Source organism: Salminus brasiliensis, chromosome 23 (genome assembly GCF_030463535.1).
Source record: "Salminus brasiliensis chromosome 23, fSalBra1.hap2, whole genome shotgun sequence".
NCBI classification, from domain to species: Eukaryota; Metazoa; Chordata; class Actinopteri; order Characiformes; family Bryconidae; genus Salminus; species Salminus brasiliensis.
In genome coordinates, this window is record NC_132900.1 from 24,045,559 (window position 1) to 24,066,291 (window position 20,733).

Sequence of the window (20,733 nt, forward strand, 5' to 3'; positions counted from 1 at the left end):
TGTTCAGTGTAAACACACACACACACACACACATACTCCAATGGCCGCAGGACGTTTTTTTGACACATATTCGACTTCTGATCTTGTGTAAGTTGTGGTGTTGTTTCTGTAAATAGCAGTGAATTCATTCTGCCTGGTGTGAGAGGCTGTTTTTTTTACATGTTGCTCTGTTGGGGCTCAGCTGGGGCACAAAGACAGCTCGGATGTTTACCCTCTATATGGACACTTGACATTGCAGCAAGTCAGTATTAAATAATTGTATTTTTTTAAACGTTTTAGCAGCATAAATACGTTTGAAACATACCTATTTGAGCCACAACGCTCCATTCTGTTTTATATCTGTGTTTGTACGAGGCTGAAGTTGGCCTCTCGTTAGAATTGTTCATTCCACCTTAAATAGTGCAGCAGTTACACTATGGCGCCTGAGGCACCAGACTGTATCTGCTGCACCATTTAAGGTGGAACGGCTATTTCGAATAAGTCAAATTCAGCTTCGCTGTCTCTTGTTTAAGGTAAACCAGCCTTGCTTTCTCTAAGCTAACTCTACTAAAGCTGCTTTAGCACTTCATCCTTGCAATCTAATCTAATTTAAGCACTTTGAGAACCTTTTAACGCCTTTTTGCTCGCCTTGTTTGACAATGATGATGCTGTAATCGTGTTTATGTCCACTGCAACAGTTTATTACTAGTCAGCTGTCATGTTTTGTTCCTTTATGCGGAACTTGCTAAAACAGTATCAGAGTAAAGAAAGACAATGCAGTCAGCATAAACATGAACAAATAAATAAACAATAACAAACTAGTCTTGTTTTTTTTTTAATCTTTTTATGTAAGAGAAGATATGGGGTTTGTATATAGGGTTTATTTGTTTATTTATACAGTGTTTTTGTCTATGGGATTTTGTATATACAGTATCTTTATATATAGTAGTTTTTATATACAGTGTGTATATGGAGTTTTTTTATATGCAGTATTTCTGTATATAGGGTTTGTAGATGCAGGGTGATACTGCGTGTATACTTTATACTTTACAAAGATTTGTTTCCAGTCTTTTTGCTAATCTGTGTTTTGTGTGCTCTCTCTTTTTGACCTCGCAGGTCATGCATGCAGCTCATCCTGTAGCCTGTGCAGTGTAGTTGCTAGGGGGGGTGCTATCTGACCCCAAATACCCCCCGTACCCCTGCCCCCTGGCCCCCCCCCCAGCACCTATGTTCCCTATGCTAACTCTTCTCAGCATGTTTTACTATATCTGTCTGCGGCGGCGGTGCAGGAGCGGGTCGCGGGGAGAGTCTCTAGGCGGCCGGCGTGCACTTGTCGATTTGGGTCAGCGCTCCGCCCTGCCAGTGACCGTAGAGGTGGAACAGTATGCGAAGGAGGTTCTAGACTTCAGCTCACATTACGGCAGTGAGAACAGCATGTCCTACACCATGTGGAACCTGGCTGGGGTGCCGAACGTCTACCCCAGCTCAGGAGACTTCACTCAGACGGCTGTTTTTCGGACTTATGGCTGCTGGTGGGATCAGTGCGTTAGTGCTCCAGCACCGTTCCGTCGCACACCACCCTCCTTTCACAGCCGAGACTTCCTAGAGCTGGCTTTTGAGGAGCAGGTGTACCCCACTGCTGTGGAAGTGCTGGAGACCTACCACCCAGGTGCTATTGTGCAGATCCTGGCCTGCTCTCTAAATCCTTTCACACAGAATCCACCTGCTGATGTCAGGTAACGCAAAAAGAGTTTATAAAAAGTTTCTACTGTTTCTACTGTCCAGCTCTTGAAGCATTGCTGTGAGGATTTGATTTCATTTAGAGACAAATTCACTAGTGAGGTCAGGATCATCACCACACCTCCCACATAACTCCCCAACTCATTCCAGATATTTTGGATGGACCACCATCATTCCAGAGAATACTGTTCCAGTGCTGTGGTATTTGTACCTCTCTAGTCTACGCCTGGCATTGGGCATGGTGCCAATAGGTTCAAGTTGATCTGCTCCAGAGAGTCCTATTTTATAGGCAATACTTTGGACTCTACAGGGACTAAACAAGCTGTGTATATATAGATATAGATAGAGAGAGATTACATAAATATAATACTTATGGGACATATTACTATTACACAAAGCTACACACACACTTATATATTACATATAGCATATACATGTAATCTACATATTATTATATATTGTATATACATATACTGTATGTGATATCTGATCTGTGCCCTGTCCTGACATATAAAAAAATAAGTCTGTGTGTGTGAGCGTAGGTGGGAGGTGCTGTGGTCAGGGGAACCCACTAAAGCCATGAGCCCCCAGGCCCGACAGTTTTCCCCTACCATCCGGCCCACCAGCTTCCCCACCAACCTGCTGCGTTTGGAGGTGAACAGTACTATGCTGGAGTATTACACTGAGCTGGATGCAGTGCTCCTGCGGGGTGTCCGCGAAAGGCCAATACTTGCGCTCTATAAGATGCCTATGATAGACATCAGTGATCTAAGTGATGGTGAGGAGGACCTGACTGAGACTGGGGGGGCCCTGTGCTGCAGGACTACTGCTGCTGACCACAAACACTGCCTTGGCAACGGCTACTTTGATAAACTGCCATATGAGGTGAATACAGCTGACCTACACTGACTCAAATTTAAAACATTTTGACTAAATGTCGACACTTATAAAACACTAAACACTGCTAAAACAGGCCACTTTAAATGATTTTTGTGATGTCCAAAAGCTTATTAAGCTTCATTAGCCCCACTGATAAGAGCTGTTGTTATAAGGAGTGTTTTTGTCCGGACTGCTCATTTTTTTTAAGAGAGAGGTAAAAATAGTATGGTAATATGTAGTATAGTACTTTTATATGGGATAGATTATTACATGTAAATTACATACGAAATTACATAGATATGAAATACTTATGGGGCATAATATTATTACATACAGGTACTTAAATATGTATTGTAGTACATATATCAAACAACAGCACACTTATTATACACCACAAAGTAGATTTTATTTACAAGACTGTTGAACTTTTAACTTAAAATTTTTTTTTTTACATTTAATCCTTACTATCCCATACATAATACACTGGCAGTGTTGTGTATATTATTGATACAGTATTATTACATTCAGACCACGGTTAAACTAAGCATGCCACAGATGATCTCATGGAGGTTTATAAGAAAGCATCATGCTCTGCTCAGGTTAATCATGTCTTGATATGTTTATAGTAATTTTTGGATAATTACAGCGTGTCATTTTATGGGAAAGTAATTTGGAAATACCTGTGTGATGTTTGATATGCTATGCTCAGATATCTTAGCCAAACCACTGCTGTTTTACCATGTCACCCAGGCTGTGTGTGTGTGTGACAGAGAAATGCTATACAGTCATTAACTGAAAACTGATATTCAGTTTAACACATTCCTGCTCACTTTAGAGGGAACACATAAACCAGCATGACTGAAGGGTTTCTGAGTGTATTTTTTTTTTTATATTTATCACATTTATTTTGTCCCTGTGCATTAGCATATGTGGGAGTTAAAGACCCAAAAATGGCAGCAAATCAGTCATTCAGCAAGTCAGTATTAAATAATTGTATTTTAGCAGTTTTAGCAGCATATATACATTTGAAACATACCTATTTGAGCCACAACGCTCCATTCTGTTTTATATCTGTGTTTGTACGAGGCTGAAGTTGGCCTCTTGTTAGAATTGTTCATTCCACCTTAAATAGTGCAGCATTTCTACATTGTTTATGTTTCTGTTATGTTGTGTGTCTTTAAGACTGATATTTGTGACTTCACTAATACAAGTCTAGACAGATCAAAACCAGTGTGTTAGGGGTCAGTGATGTAATCAGCTGTGGTTTCTGTAGTTTCAGTTAGCTGTAATTGTTTCAGAACTTGTATATAGTTTTATATTTATAGTTATATATATATATATATATATATATATATATATATATATATATATATATATATATAAATCTCTCTCATTTCAGTTGATCCAGGTCATAGTAAGTCACCTGGCAGTTCCTGACCTGTGTCGTTTGGGTCAGTGCTGTAAGCTCCTGCAGCAGCACTGTTCTGACCCGCTGCAGTACGTTCAGCTCAGCCTGCAGCCATACTGGTCTCGGCTCAGTGATGCAGCTCTCGCCCACCTGCAGCCACGCTGCACGCTTCTGCAGAGGCTTAACATGTCTTGGTGCGGAAACAGAGGAGCTGTGACGGCTACCGGATTCTGTAGGTAAGCACAGAGCTGCAATAATAATCAACTAATCTATTACCCATATCACCCCCTACAGTTCCTGTAGTGTATTATGGACTCCCAGAACAATCTGTCTCCCTCTCTCAGCTTTATCAGGGCGTGTGGGATAAGTCTGGTGTGTTTGGAACTGTCCTGCTGTCATTTCCTGAATGAAGTGTGCGTGGAGGTGATTTGTGCAACATGTCCGCGCTTACAGGAGCTAGACCTGTCCTCGTGCGACCGGCTGCAGCCTCAGGCCTTCACACACATCGCCAAACTCGCACACCTTCGCCGCCTCATACTGTACCGCACCAAAATAGAGGTGAGAGTAACAGTAGGATCTGCTACTAATTATTATATCAGTTTATAATATGATTAATTATTAATAACCTTCAGTTATTGACAGCTTTCAAAAAAAGCCCATTATAGCGCATAATAGAGCGCCCTATACACTTTCATTAGGGTGGTCTTCTTTTATTATCATTATTTTGCCCATCATAATTTTATATCTTCACTGCACAAATAATGAAAAACATTTTAGTTCATATCATCCACCCTTATTTGGTAATAAAAACTATATAAAGACTAATAAATTATATATATATATATATATATATATATATATATATATATATATATATATATAGATATATATATATTTACACGTTCTTGCACTGTTCTGTATGGTTATTGATGGCTTTTAGACCAAGCCTAATGGTTGGTTATATAGAATGTTTTGCAGTAGAATGTAATATAAGTGATCATATATAAACAGTTTACAGATCAAGGGAAAGCTATGGTGTCTGTTGTACTCAGGACAAGGTTGCTTATTCATATACATTTCACATTGATCTCATTGAGTGTGCTCTGCCCTGACCCTGTCCACAGCTTACTCGCGCCACTCTCGTCTAAACCTGCCTAGAGAATACCAATAACACCAGTAACCTCAGTAGCAGTGTGTCTGAGTGTGTGTTTTAGAGCAACATGGTGCTTTGTGGTTCTGCTCCATTCCCTCCTTATAGGCATAGTGTTACACTGCAGAGATGGATACTCTTTACACACACATGCACACACGCATTATCAAACCCTCATCCCACTGCTATTAGGCTGTCACTAACATAATTAACATGTTTTCTCACCATCAGCAGAGGTTCACGCACACACACACAAACACATACACATGTACACATATCACTTCACTGAGAGATGTTTTAACCTAACTGAGAACAATAGCTGTATTGTGTGTGTTAATAGAGGTGTTGAGTGTGCCATCTTTAAGTCAGCGATGATTCAGCTGTTTCCGTCAAAACTCAAGAGATTTTTTCCCTCTGAAATTTTAAACCGTTCTCTTTCTTGATGTGAGCGCTATTCAGGCGTGCTGGGCCATGAAGTCATGTAATAGTTTTATTTTGACATATCCATTTCTCTGTCAGTTCTGAATAACACGGCTAAGCGCACCGCTGTCTGCGCATCCCGTTTCAGTCCATGTTCCTCTGGCTCATTTTTCCACCACTGGATGGTAGACACGTCCGCTGTGGTTGGAGGCTTTGTTTCCTTTGATCATTTAAAAGGAAGCAGCCTTTGTTTCTTTGTGTGAGGTGTTTTTGGTGTGTTGAGGGGTTGACACTTATTATAATAAAATCATTGTTTTTTTCTCTCTAATTTAATTCTAACTTTTGTTGTATTCAGAGCATGAGTAACATGAGAGCCCTGGGGCTCGAAATATTTGTCCCTATGTCCCTTGCATACAGAGCATGCACTTCTACATTTATGGTTCTTGGTACATGATTTTTTTGGACGATGTAGCATTCCGAAAATAATTGCAATAAAAATATTATTGTTGTTTTAAGACCATTTTATGCCACTGTTATAATGATAATATACTTGCATAATAATGCAGTTACATCTTTTTAAAGAGCAATTAACTTTTTATTTGTTTTTTGGCAAATTGTACTGCCTGTCAAAATGTTGCAGCATATTTAAAAAAACAAACAAACATTAGCCCCAAGTAACACAGACTTGGACAGGGCAGATGAGAGAACAGAACAGTGCAACTGAGTAAAATATTGGTAATGTTAATTCTTATGTAAACAAACACGCAACCGGGCATTATTGAGATCATGTCCATATATTGTATGATAAGTTGATAATGTAGTTATTGTGACAGGCCTATGCTCTTTATCGACTCACATCAAGAAATAGTGACAATATACTGATCAGTTTTTATGTCAAGCTGATTTGATTAGCTGTGGTTGTGATGGAAACAGAAAAGCACACCAATAACATTCAGGATAGCAAATTCGTAATGTAAATTCTTAAAAAAAAAAAAATTATAGCATATTACTGTATATAGACATTACTTTCAATATGCAAAATTAATGCCGCATATATGGAAGAATATAGGAATCGTATATTCTACATAGGTAAATTCTAGGGCTGCAATGATAGAAACAACATGTTTTGGCCATTTTATCAAAAAACACCTACGATCTACAGTAGTGTGAAAAAGTGTTTGCCCCCCCCTTCTGATATCTTACTTGTTTGCATGTTTGTCACACTTAAATGTTTGAGATAATTAAAAAATATTTTACACAAAGATAATACAGTTAAACACAAAATGCAGTTTTTAAATTAAGGTTTTTATTATTAAGTGAAAAAATAAAAATCCAAACTATAAGGCCCTGTGTAAAAAAGTGATTGCCTCCCAAACCTTATAACTGGTTGGGCCACCCCTAGCAGCAACAAGCAGTTGTGATAATTGCAGCGCTGTGGAGGAATTTTGGCTCACTCATCTTCGCAGAATTATTGTAATTTGGCCACATAGGAGGGTTTTCGAGCATTAACCACCTTTTTAAGATTATGCCACATATTAGGATTTCAGTCAGGTCTTTGACTAGGCAACTCCAAAGTCTTGATTTTGTTTTTCTTAAGACATTTTTGAATCTTTGTCCTGCTACAGAATCCAAGTGCCCTTCAGCTTGAGGTCTCAAACAGATTGCCCGACATTCTCCTTCAGTATTTTTAGTTAGACAGCAGAATTCATGGTTCTGTTTACCACAGCAAGTCTTTCAGGTCCTAAAGCAGCCAAACAGCCCCAGACCATCACACTGCCACCACCATATTTTACCGTTGGTATGATGTTCCTTTTCTGAAATGCTGTGTTACTTTTACGCCAGCTGTAATGGGACATACGCCTTCCAAGTTCAACTTTTGTCTCGTCAGTCCACAGAGTATTTTCCTAGAAATCTTGGTGTTAATCAAAATGTTTTTTTTTGGCAATACTGAGATGAGCCCTTATTTTCTTTTTGCTTAGCAGTGATTTTACGTCTTGGAACTTTGCCATGCAGGACATTTTTGCCAGTCTCTTTCTTATGGTGGAGGCATAAACAGTGACCTTAACTGAGGCAAGTGAGGCCTGCAGTTCTTTGTATGTTGTTGTGGGGTCTTTTGTGACCTCTTGGATAAGTCATTGCTGCGCTCTTGGGGTAATTTTGGCCGGCCAGCCACTCCTAGGAAGGTTCACCACTCTTCCATGTGTTCGCCACTTGTGGATAATAGCTCTCACTGTTCTTCCAAAGCTTTAGAAATGGTTTTATAAGGCCATTTTCTCTTAATAATAAAAACCTTCATTTAAAAACTGCATTTTGTGTTTGTGTAACTTTGTGTAATATTTAAATTTGTTTGATGATCTGAAACATTTAAGTGTTACAAACATGCAAAAATATAAGAGATCAGGAGGGGGGCAAACCGTTTTTACACCACTGTATAACTGCACAGCTTGTAAACCCCCTGGAAAAGGAGCATTATAGACCACTGCTGACCAGGTATTATTTTGGGTCCCAGGCTTGAGCCCTGGTCATTTTCTCTCTTTTTCTGTGTATGTGTGTAGCAAACAGCCATGCTGAATATCCTGACGTTCTGCACTGAACTGAGACACCTCAACCTGGGCAGCTGTGTAATGGTGAGTCAGGTGCGCACACACCTTTAACACACCAAGAGCGTCTCGGGGTGATTGCAGTGAACTTATTAAGAGTGAGTTTGGTGGGAAATGGTTCATTTAATGGTTCATTTCACTTAAACTTGTTTGAGGGACAATTGTTGCCGCACAGTGGACTGTATGTATCCAACAAACAGTTAACAGTGTCTACAGGCATCAGGCAGCATGTTCATAACAATTTAGTGAAATAGCTGTGTGTGAGGGAGCCTTCAGAGCTTTAGACATCTATTTTCCATTTACCACCACTGTCAACAATTCTGACCGTAAGTTTCTCTAGAACGGAGCATAAACACCAAACTCGCTCTGAATTACTTAGTTTACATTTTAATTGCTTAATTGCAGTTGCAATCAAAGTTATTCAACCCCTTATTGCAAATTAGGTTTATCAGCACATTTTTTAAACTGTCAGCTGTTTGCGATTAACCAATAAAACAAAAGGTTTACTGGAGACCATTGCCCATTAGGAATGGGCTAAGATTCTTCAGAAACACTGTCAGAAGCTGGTGTCTGGCAATGTATAACGTTTGCACCAGGTCATAATGTAGCAAATTAGTGCTCAACTAAGTACTAAAGATGCTTGTCATGAAGGAGTTGAATGAGCGTAAGACTGTAGTAGTGATTAACATGGGCATTTTGTGTTGGATTTGGAGAAAACACTTGTTATATTAGTGTTGTAGTAGTGTTGAGCTATTTAATATTGATATTTAGTTCTTGGTGGATTAGTTTATTGCAAACAGCTGAAAGTTTGTAAACGTTGCTAAAAAAAAAAACTAATTTGCCATAGAAATTAAATCATTTCAATTGCAACTGTATACTATGATGCAAATGTTGGTGGAATTTCCTTTAATTCAGGCTTTACTTAGGTTCACCCCTCAACACTACAGACTTCGCTCAGACTTGCATAAAGTGACAACGTCTGTTGTGTGCAGATAGAAGATTATGACGTAGTGGTGAGTTTGCTTGCTGCACGGTGCCGGGGATTGGTGTCTCTGGACCTGTGGCGTTGCAGGAATCTGAGCGAGCGGGGGCTGGCGGAGCTGGTGTCCGGCTGTGCAGGGCTGGAAGAGCTGGACCTGGGCTGGTGCTCCAGTCTCCATAGCAGCTCAGGGTGCATCCAGTTGTTGTGCCGCAGGTTGAAACGTCTACGCAAACTCTTCCTCACTGCAAATCGCACTGTCTGTGACAACGACCTTGAGCAGCTCGCAGCAAACTGCCCTGCACTAGAGCACCTTGACATACTGGGTGAGTGTCAACATACTGGTTGCATACGAGGTGCAAGTGTCAATATATATATATATATATATATATATATATATATATATATATATATATATATAATATGTGTATATATGTGTGTGTGTGTGTGTGTAAATGTTTATATGTAATAATATGTATTATAAATGTGAGTACCTATTTGTAATCAAAATGTGTGCAGGTACGCGAATGGTGAGTCCAGCTGCTCTGCGCAGACTGCTGCAGTCGTGTCCTCGGCTGCGTTTGCTGGACGTCTCCTTCTGCTCTCAGATCGACACACGGACTGTACAGGAACTGACCAGCCTGTTCCCAAATGTCTTCATTAAAAAGAGCTTCACCCAGTGAACTCTACATTAGCCAACCTGCTGGGGGCACTAAGACGCTACCCACATGGGTTGCCACAGGGTTTTACTGGTGCTGTTGATGTGACTGCTCTGCATAAGAGTGTTTTTACAACGATAGTTCAGAAAAAAATCGAAAGCTCAAGTGTAGTCGATCAGCCAAGACATGTATGGTGTCTGAATTTGACTGTCTTCATTCTTTTGCCCAATTAACCTTCTACATGCGACCCACGCACTACATAATGTTGCAGGTTTAAAATTGAAAAGTAAGGTAAATTCCACAATTTTTCATGATCCCTTCATAATTCAGTGTTTAAGCTGAACACATTCAGAGTGAGGTTTTGTGTAAATGTATGATTAGTTCAGAGAAACTTACCGACTCCAGGCATTGCCCTGACTACAACACGAAATATAGCCACTTTATTTACTCTCCAAACCCAGCAGTGCACACACACGTGTCTTCTGAGTTTGATATAAAATGTAGGTGATGGTAAAAATAATGGCAAATCTGAACAAATACATTTGTTTTTTTCCCCCCATCATTTTAATGATGTAATTTTAAAAAACACATTTTAGATGCAAAATCTTCTCAAGATAACAATAAAGCAGAGTCTCAGGCAGCAGGCGGTGTATTCCTAACCATAGTGTAATGAAGTGTAAAAAAGTGGTAGAAGTGTTTCACACCAAACCCACTAAAATGAGTTTGCTCACATCAAATTATGAAGGACATAATGGATTTTAAAATATTGGTGAAATTGCCCTTAAAAAGACTAAATATAGATATTGCAATATGAACAAGTGTTGTCTTTTTCTGTTGGTTTAACAGGACCTCTACTGGGTCAGTAGTTTGCCAGTAGAACGACATGTTTGGGGACGAGGCATAGTTAGATCTTAACTAGCATGGTGCTGCTGCATACCTAAATCATCACACACTTCAAATCATGTTATTAATTTTATGAAGGCCTAGTATTAGTAGGGCTGGTAGCTCCAGTGTAAAACCACAAAAGCACTTCAAACACCAAACATGACTTACCTGATTGACTAGCTGTGAGGTAAAGAGAGGGAGACTTTAAGGAGAGGACAAACTGAAGCACTGAGCTAAAGGTGCTCGGTGTAAACTCTTTTTTTTTTTTTTTTTTCTTCTTCTTTTTTTTTCTTCACACTTGACCTCAGTGATTGATCTTAATCTCAGGGTTTTATTTTCATGTTTTATTTTTCGCAGACAGAACTGAACTCCCCTCCTGATGAATGCAACTCCTGAACTGTGTGCTTGCGTGCAGTAATTGCTGTTTGTTTTCTTTCTCCAGTGTGGATGCTGGTGTATATGATGTGCAGTTATGACTGTTTATTTATGTGCTTGTTTTGCGTACCTGTAGAACACCTGAAGCCCTGACGGCTGTAACACCTTCTCACTCAAAGCTCCAAAATGTTTTGGACTGTTTTACCTTGAGGCTGTTGGTGGAAGACTTTCTGAATCAGTTTGGCAGTCTGTTGGAGTGTGGAGTTGAAATGTGTCCCGTCTCGCACACAAGAGAAGCATTTCCTTTACTTTTGTGAAACTTGAAGTTTACTTTGTAAGATGCTGACTGCTAGAGAACATTTACTGGTGCCTTATATAGTGAGAGACGCCATTCTCTGTATGTGTCTGCGTGTCTGTGTGTGCTGGGAGTGTCAAGTAGTGCTGAACCAAAGTTCTCTGTTTACTGCCTTTGGGGTTTTTTATTTATTTTTTATTGATGCACTACTCTTTACTTAATGATTAATGCTGCTGAATGTGGTGTATTTACGTTCTTGTGGAAGTGATTTTTATTGAAATTTAATTTTGACCAATTTGTTACATCACCTGTACCATTTTGTTCTCCTGCATAAAAGCACATATGATAACCACTCAGTAATGAACAAACCCTTTCACCATAAAAGATGAAAAAGTCCTGCTCAGCTGTTTTTCCTTTTTTGTCAAAATAATTCTTTATATTTGAAAATTTGGTTTATTTTAGTTAGATTTTTGTTAGCAAAATTGGTTATCAAATTTGTGCTATTTTCATGGCAGTGTTGCCAGACTGCTGGTGTGTCTGAATAAACATGATGGTTAACGAGATTTTTTTTTACCTAAAAGAAATAACATCAATCAATTATTCATTATTATGCATTATTTATTCTTTGTAGCCCTTTTGGTAGGTACTGACCACTGCACAACAGGAACACTACACAAGTTCTCTGAAGGTGTCCTGTGGCATCTGGCACCAAGAAGTTAGAAACAGACCTTTCAAGTCTAAGTTGTGAGGTGAGACCTCCATGATTGTAACAATGAGCATTGGGAGCTTATGACCCTGTCGGTGTTTCACAGGTTGCCCTTCCATAAACCAATTTTGATAGGTGCTGACCACAGCACACCAGGAACACTTCACAAGACCTGTCGTTTTGGAGATGCTCTGACCCAGTCATCTAGCAATCACAATTTAGAACTTATTTTGCCCACATGAACTTAAAGAACTGACTGTTCACTTGCTGCCTAATATATCTAACCCCTAGACAGGGTGCCACTGTAGTCAGATAATGTCATTCACTTCACCTGGCAGTAGTTTTAAAGTTATGACTGTTCAGTGTAAACTGATAATGGTTGCCGTTTCACCTTCACAGTTTTCAGATCTTAAGCAGAACCTCACAAAAATATAGTCATAAGTTTTAGAAGTCCCAGACCAGAACAGAACTGTAGATAATTCTAACCTGACTTGAGAGACTCATTATGAATGACCTTGTCTGGTTTAAACAATAGTGAGTGGAATCCTTTCTGCAGTTCCAAAAGACTTGAGCTGAACAAAAGCAGCATAACTTTTACAACAGTTTGGCAAAAATTCAAATGGCCATGATTCATCACAGATCCCAGATGCATGTTGCAAACAAACACTGGCCTTACATGATCATGCACATAATGTTCCACTTTTTAGTGCTATTCCATTTCCAAACTGGATGGTTTGTATCCCTGTGGAGAAGTTTGTTTGTATTTAAAGACTAAAGAAACTCACACTGTGTTCTAAACCACCTCAAACTAATAAAGATCTGGATGTGTTCAGTCCAGTAATTGTTAGCAATATTAGACTAACATCTACTGTGGTAAACTACAGAAGCACATGTCGGGTACGAAACATGACTTGGCTGATCGATTGCATCTGGTGCCAGTATTTAATCACCTCCTTTTAATTGTTAGTTACACTGCAAAATGTCCACAAACTAAGGCTTTGTCCCAACTACTACTCACTAATTCTAACCCCTCTCCCCTTACTATATACTCAATAACTAGTCTAGGATTGAGCCTAATTGCCTTTCACAAACCCAAATGAAGTCACATGTGAAGGGTGCTTCCAATAAAGAGGAAGGGTATAAATTAAGATGTTAACTTTGGGATGCCCTTTCTACTTTTAGGTGGAAGAAGAAATGAATGTAGGCTAAATTTGTTATCCACTCTCAGTCTAATCAGCCTTTTGGTATTCTCAACTGTCCCTGCAAAATGAAGAAGGTATAACAGCATAACAATCATATGAAAATGTGTTTTAAGTCATGCTTGTATATAAATTATGGCTTAAAAGATTTGAGGTAAAATTATAAATTCACCAATTCAGTGACTTTGTTTTGATCCGAAGAATGTTGTGCCTACAATTTGCCCCAAGGTCTTAATAGAACCAATATAATCTTTACTCAAAATGATTCCAGAACCTACATTTATTTCCTGCATTATGTTTTTTTTGCTGTTGGAGGGTCTTAAAGCACACTCCCCCTCCACAGTAATTACTCTGGGATTACTCCTTAATGTGGGGAGCCCTCTAAAGGTAAAGGTGCACGTATTTGTCACTGTGCAGTGTACACTGCACAGCGAAATGTGTCCTTCGCATTTAACCCATCTGTGGTAGTGAACACACACTAGTGCACTAGGGGCAGTGAGTACACACACACCCAGAGCGGTGGGCAGCCAACTCCAGCGCCCGGGGAGCAGAGAGGGTAAAGGGCCTTGCTCAAGGGCCCAACAGTGGCAGCTTGCCAAGCCCGGGAATCGAACCCACAACCCTGTTATCGATATCCCGGTGCGCTAACCGCTGAGCCACCACTGCCCCTCTAAATGAACGCACAAGCGGAGGTGGGGTGGATAGACTGAGAGAGTAAAGAGCGGATTAGATTGGGGGTATGTGTGCTGCTGTCAAGGCCTACTGGAGGTCAAAGGTCTTGCTTGCACGAAAAGGGAAGTGTGAACACTGGGGAAAGGCTGCTCTGATCCGTGTGGCTGCAGTTCCTAGTGTTGTACCACCAGGTTGTGCTAAAAGATCACAATTTGCTTCGGATGCAAAACACACCTAAACTCAAACCAATAGAAACGGAGCATGCTCAGTGGTTGCAGCAGATACAAAGGCCTGAATCACACCATATTCATGAATTATTATAATTATTAAAGAAATACTGGTATTTTTCAATATGATCTTTACCTGCTGCACATGTAGTGAGTATTCAAACACCACACAATAATCTCTGAACAGAAAACCAGGTGATTTTTAAATCATTTGTAATAGAAGCCAATAGGCATCGGTTTGTGTTATAAGGGAGTCACCAGTTATCCTAAACATGAAATGACTGACAAAAAGCTGAGATCTAGAAATGTCACAGTGGCATCTAAAATGACCTTTCCATCTAAAAAATGTAATACAGTGTAACGCTATTAATCTTAGTTTATAGTTCATTTAGTTTATAGTGCATATTCCTGTCTAGATGCTTAAAGAACAGTGGTTAATGTTTAGAAGTTTAATGGTCTCAGAATCTAATGCTAATGCCAGCTGGTGACTTACTCTCATAATAACTAATATTGTAACATGGTGTTCTCAACTGTTTAATACAGCTCTGGAGTATAAACACTATCGCAGGCCTGTAAACGAGTCCAGACACTTTGTTTACTACAGTTTTCCCAAAAATCTTCCCTAATAGAAAAAGCCTGTTTGGAAAATGCCATTGCCTTAAACAATCATATTTTACTCTCTTCAAGTTTGAGCTTTTGAAATAACACAGCTCAGAGTAATATTCAACCAGAAGACCAACTAATAATACTACTATTAATACAGCTAATAATACAGCTGATAACACATTTCAGCACTCAGCTCAGCAGCAAGAGGAGCAAAGGTCTCTACAACACTGCACTGAGTTTTAGCAGCCTTTCTGCACTGCAGTCCACAATAAACAAATACAGCAGAACAGAGTAAAATAGAACAGAATAGAACAAGGTCTGTTCTGTTTAATTTTATATTCTGTTCTCTATTCTGTTCTATTATATTCCACTTTGTAATTGTATTCTGTTGTATTACACTCTTTCTATTCCATTGTACTTTATTTTGTTCTGTTCTATTTAGTTCTATTACATTCTGTTCATGTATGTTGTTTTCCATTTTAGTCTCTTCTATTTTGTTCTATTCCATTATTATTTTATTTTGCTCTAAGCCTTTTTCTCGATGATATTCAGTTATTGTCTCTTTTGCTCCATTCTATTTTTTAATTTGTTATATTATCTATTATTTTCTCATGCCAATAAAATCTATTTAATAGAATAACAGGCTTACAGACCCAATTGTTGTAGCTCCTCAGACTACAACAATCCGAAACTAGTGCCTTAGATTTAAGAATATAATAGAAAAAGAATAGAATATAAAAATAACTGTCATGAATGTTCTTCAGAAATACATGATTTAGTCATAGACCCCTTTTTACCTCTAGTGTCAATAGGCTCAACTTCTGGAAAAGAATAGAACTACAGTCATTATATATGTACAATGAGGTTCGGCCACACATCTCATCATACAATAACAATAAAGCAGTTCCGTTCTATTCTACTCTATGAATGTATCCAGCCTCTTCCTGTCTAAATTACTGGAAATATTTTCCTGTTTATTCTGAGAGTTGACGCTCCAGCACCCGTATCCTAAAGTGAAGTGTATCAGAACCCCAGAAAGACTGGGTCTGAGTATGTACAGAGCAGAAGCGTGCCCCTCTTTAGTAACAAACTGATCTTGAGACCTGAAGACCACTTTAAACAATCTCACACTGTTCCCCCAATGAGGCGCAGAGAGCGTGAGACCTAATGACACAGATTTTATTACTCTGACCCAGACCCGGACCCAGACCCAAACCTGAACCAGACCAGGGGCTCAGAGCGACCCAAAGAAACAATGAGTCCATCCACAGGCTGGAGGGGGGAGAGTTAAAGCTACAACAGTGGAACAGAGTTCTGTTTCCAGTTTCTGTTCTGCTCTGAAAAAGGACAGGGGTCAAACCCCAAGATCCTTCTGTAAAAAACAAAACAAAAAACATTTAATAATAAATGAATATCTGTTATGTGTTTTAATACAGACACAATGGAGTCCTGCGGCAACACAGCTTTACTGAATTAACTCAACTATAATTAAAATAAATAATAATAATAATAATAATAATTAATAGTAATAATAAGGTCAGTGATTAGGTTTAAAAGACTTCTTTAAATATAAACACATTAGAGATTAAGAGTTTAGAGCAGAAATATTTAATATAATTTAACTGGAGCAGTATAAACAGTGCTGAGTTGGGGGCTTTAGTGCACAGCTACAAAAAAACAGCAAAATAAAAGTCATAATACCAATAATAATAACAGGAATAAACGTTTGAAACTGTTTTGAAATGGCTTACCTTTTTAATAAAATAAAATACCCTGCTGAATTAAAACTGGAACATTATTAAAAAATAAGAAAATTAAGTGAAACTAAATTCAATAGAACACAATAAAATAAAACAAAAATGATTAAAATAAAGCAGTATTTAACAAAATAAAACAAAAAAGAATAAAATAAAATAAAATAAAACATGGGATATAATGGAACTAAAAAAAATAGAAGAAAATCTAACAATCCATTTCAATTACATTTAATTAAAACAAAACAAAAAATAAGATCAAAGGAAGAAATAAAACAAAAATCTTCCTGCTGAACGATAATACAAACAATATGCTAAATGTTTGTGTTTATTTCACCTGATTGTGTTTTGTTTACTTTTTAAATTATTAATATTTTAGATTTTCGTTTTTGCCCTCGGTCCTCCTTATTAATTACACTAATTTGCCTAATTTACTTAAATTTTGTTCGGTCTGAGTATGTGAGAGATACAAATATGAAAATATGAAACTGCAGAGAGAAACCATAACCCAAATAATAATAATAATAATAATAAAAATAATAATGCAGTCCAGTGCTGCTGTAACCGCAGCGCGCGCAGCAGTTTCCACTAAACGCACCTTTTGTTTTTGTTCTTTCGCTCCGCGCGCTCTGTCCTTCCCCCAGCGCGCTCTCCATACCACCACTGCTCCGCGCGCAAGCGAGCCAGAGAGCGTTGTATCCACCTGCGCGCGCCTGCTTTATTCCGAGTTTCTCTCCTGTGGTGTTCTCTGTTTGTTTGTTTGTTTGTGTTGTCCTCACTGCCCCCCCGCGGGCGGGGTCATGCGCTTCTCCTTCTGCCTGCGGTTGCAGAACCACACGCGCACCACCTCCTTCTCGAGCCGCAAGCTGTCCGCCAGGCTCGTGATCTCGGCCGCCGCGGGCTTGGGGCACTTAAGGAAGTGGCTCTCGAGCGCGCCCTTGACGCTAACCTCGATGCTCGTGCGCTTCTTGCGCTTACGACCGTGTGCGGCGAGCTTGTCGAGGCCAGCGGGGCCGCTCGCGCCGCAGTCCGCCTCCTCGAGCCACTTCCCCAACAGCGGTTTGAGCTTGCACATGTTCTTGAAGCTGAGCTGCAGCGCCTCAAAGCGGCAGATGGTGGTCTGCGAGAACACGTTGCCGTAAAGCGTGCCGAGCGCGAGCCCTACGTCCGCCTGCGTGAAGCCCAGCTTGATGCGCCGCTGCTTGAACTGGCGCGCGAACTGCTCCAGGTCGTCCGACGTGGGCGCGTCCTCGTCCGAGATGCCTCCTCCTCCTCCACCGGGCTCGAGCTGATGCTGGAGCGCGTGGTGCGTGTGCTGATGGTCCTCGTGCTCGTGCTGATGCTGCTGGTGGTGGTGGTGGTGATGGTGGTGATGATGCTCGTGCTGCTCGTGCTGTTGCTGTTGTTGCTGCTGCTGCTGGTGCTCGTGCTGGTGGTGCATGCCGAACCCGGACTGCGAGTACACGAGCTCGTGCCCGTTCGCACTCGTCCTCCACGCGTCGTTGCCGTTTCCGTGATGCACAAGCTGCTGCTGCTGCTGCTGCTGTTGCTGCTGCTGCTGCAAGCTGCCGTTCGTGTTGCCGCTCGCGCTGCTGCCGCTCACGCTGTTGCTGCTGTTGTTGCTGCTGCTGCTGCTGTTGTTGTTGCTGTTGCCGCTCGCGCCGTTACCGCTCTCCTCACGCGCGCTCTGCACTGCCGGCTTGACCTCTCGCTCTCCGCTCGGCCACGCGTCCCCGTGCGCTGCCAGCGCTGCCGTGAGCCACTGGTGCGCCTGGCTAAGCGCGTGCCCACCGCCGACGCCACCGCCGTAGTCGCTGTGCAGCAGCAGGCCGTGCGCGTGCGCGTGCGCGTGCCGGTACGGCGGCTCGTGCTGCTGCTCCTGCTGCATGGCGGAGGGCGGGAGGCTGTAGGCGGCCATCGGTCCCTCCGCCACGGCGCCGCGCGCGTCTCTGCAGCAGCGGCCGCGCGGCACCGCCGCCAAAAAAGCCCCGGGAACACACGGCGCGCGCGGGAGCGCGCAGGCGCACCGCGGACACGCCCACGGCGAGGGACCATTGGAGGGAAACCTAGTGACGGTGGAAGGAGCGAGGGGGGTTGGGGGGTCGAAGAGGGGTGTATGTTGGTGACACACACAGCCTCCACTGAAAGTATGGGAACAGCGAGGTCAGTATGTTTTTGCTCCAAACTGAAGTCATTTGAGGCAAAGGATCATTTCAGCTTGTTTACTGATGTTCACCATGGTATACACAGCTCAACAGCATCCAGCCCTGAGCATTGTAAGTATTAGAGAATCCTAAATAATAACACACATGTCCGGTTGCATATCTCTTACTTGCAATAATAAGTTCATTGTGCTTATTGGACACATTCTCTCTAAAACAGCTTCTGTAGACTTCTGAATTTATTCTGCTGATTCCATCATCAGTTACAACATTAATAACAACTAGTGAGTCCTTCCAGATGCAGCCATGCAAGCCTAATCCCTGACACTACCTCCACCATGCTTCATAGATGAGCTTGTATGTTTTGCATCATGAGCAGGTTTACCTTTTCATCACGTTGATATAATTATAGAGGATAATCTTGGTGAACTTTCTAGAACGTGAGCATTGTTTTGCTTATTCTAATGTAACATACGTTTTCAGTTTGTGCAGCTAATGAGAAGATTTTGTTGCCCTTGTTGATGATGTCACTGACTTGTTTTTGGGGGTTTCTTTTTCACAGTTGGTTGTTGGTACACCAGTGCTTTCTTTCTTTTTCATCTCAACTTCAGAATGGACACAGAAGCTGCACAATATTCACTGTCCATGCCTTCATGGTGGTTTATCCTTTTTAAGATCAAAATCTAAAATGAATGGGTGAATCCCGGGGCATGTTTAAACAATCAGTCTAACAGGGCTCAACTGGGCAACAAGAAACTCGTCACATGTCCCACTATTTTTGCTTGAAAAATTGGTGATTTCAGACCTGACTGAGAGTATTTAAGGTTGGACAGAAAAACAAGAGCAGCTATAAAGTGCCACATCCAGTTCTACTATCTTTTACAAGGAAAAAAAACTGAATAAAGTGGATTAATAGAGTCACAGAAGTGCAATCTTATACTCATGCTTATGGTCTGCACTCATGCTGAGAAGAAGCGGCAGCCAGTGAGCATTATCTGCAGTGCATCTGATTATTATATTTTCATTCACTCCAGAGATTGAATAGTTTCAGCTTTATTGGTTTTATAAGCAACGGATTGGAGCTCATCCATCTACCTCAGAGAAGCAGTTGCTGTATGCACCGTTCATCTGACATCTCCTATGATATTTATTATTCCTATATATTTATTTAAATTTGGAACTGTATGTATTTATTTATCCTATATGTATCCTGTGGTTCAATCTAGTATTAGGGAAACATTTCACGTCTCCCAGATAATAAAAAAATTATTTGAAAAAAAAACTTAAAACTATGAATAATAATACAAATACAAATTATAATACATTTTCAGTATCAGTATCACTTATATATTTTAGACACAATGTAAACTAAACTAAATGACCACTGTTTTCAGCTCCTGATTGATCTGGTCAACAACTGTTACCCCTGATTTAAACTGCATTAAGTCGATAAGTTTTATCAAAAACATCAAACCTGCACTTAGTGATGTCACTGTCATGACAATATAAACCCATAAAAAGATCCTTTGTAAAATGTATGCCCTAATAGCTGGTATTTACACCCTTGGCTGAAATAACTCCAGTTAGACGTTTCCTATAATGATCTGCCAGTGATATCAACTGGGAACAGTTTGTCCCGCTCCTCCATGCAGAATTCTTTCAGCTGTGTGATGTTTCAGCTTTAGTTTTAGGACATATGGTCTCTATTACAATAAAGAATTCCTAGTGGATTCTGTGTTGGACAGCTCTCCAGGCCCTACTGCAAAAAAGCATTCTCAAACCATAACATTTCCACCTCCATGGTTCACAGTTCGTCAAATTAAATATATTTGTATATCTCTTTATATAACTAGTGTCATAAAGCAGCTTTTACAGAATCAGTACGAGGTTAAGCCAAAGGCGACAGTGGCAAGAAAAAAACTCCCTCAGAGCTGGAGGAATGGCTGCAGCCATTTGATCATGGAAGGTAAAGAGACTGATTTAGTTCTGAATGGATTCATAGAGAGCAGAGAATGTTGAGCAGTATTAATTTATAGAG

At 40.4% G+C, this 20,733-nt stretch overlaps 2 protein-coding genes across 3 annotated transcripts; one reads left to right on the plus strand and one right to left on the minus strand.

The window, feature by feature from the left end:
• On the plus strand, positions 1-11,932 carry fbxl4 (F-box and leucine-rich repeat protein 4). 2 transcript variants are annotated; one of them, XM_072668517.1, is made up of 8 exons: positions 1-87; positions 1,096-1,715; positions 2,262-2,604; positions 3,998-4,242; positions 4,351-4,564; positions 8,132-8,203; positions 9,169-9,481; positions 9,675-11,932. In XM_072668517.1, the coding sequence occupies exons 2-8, from the start codon at positions 1,207-1,209 to the stop codon at positions 9,836-9,838; spliced, it is 1,860 nt and encodes a 619-aa protein (XP_072524618.1). In that variant the 5' UTR covers positions 1-87; positions 1,096-1,206; the 3' UTR covers positions 9,839-11,932. The 2 variants fall into 2 exon arrangements, with proteins under 2 accessions (XP_072524618.1, XP_072524619.1); XM_072668518.1 differs by lacking the exon at positions 1-87 and adding an exon at positions 104-241.
• A 4,439-nt stretch (positions 11,933-16,371) lies between these two features.
• Positions 16,372-18,475, minus strand: pou3f2b (POU class 3 homeobox 2b). The gene has a single exon (XM_072668519.1). The coding sequence runs from the start codon at positions 18,449-18,451 to the stop codon at positions 17,309-17,311; it is 1,143 nt and encodes a 380-aa protein (XP_072524620.1). The 5' UTR covers positions 18,452-18,475; the 3' UTR covers positions 16,372-17,308.
• Between the last annotated feature and the right edge of the window lie 2,258 nt (positions 18,476-20,733).

Bases quoted from the DNA above. Each gene is read 5' to 3' on its own strand.
- fbxl4 (XM_072668517.1), top strand. From the start codon at position 1,207: ATGTTCCCTATGCTAACTCTTCTCAGCATGTTTTACTATATCTGTCTG. The intron at 1,716-2,261 runs GTAACGCAAAAA...GTGTGAGCGTAG, and splicing joins AATCCACCTGCTGATGTCAG to GTGGGAGGTGCTGTGGTCAG. The intron at 8,204-9,168 runs GTGAGTCAGGTG...TGTTGTGTGCAG, and splicing joins ACCTGGGCAGCTGTGTAATG to ATAGAAGATTATGACGTAGT.
- pou3f2b (XM_072668519.1), bottom strand. From the start codon at position 18,451: ATGGCCGCCTACAGCCTCCCGCCCTCCGCCATGCAGCAGGAGCAGCAG.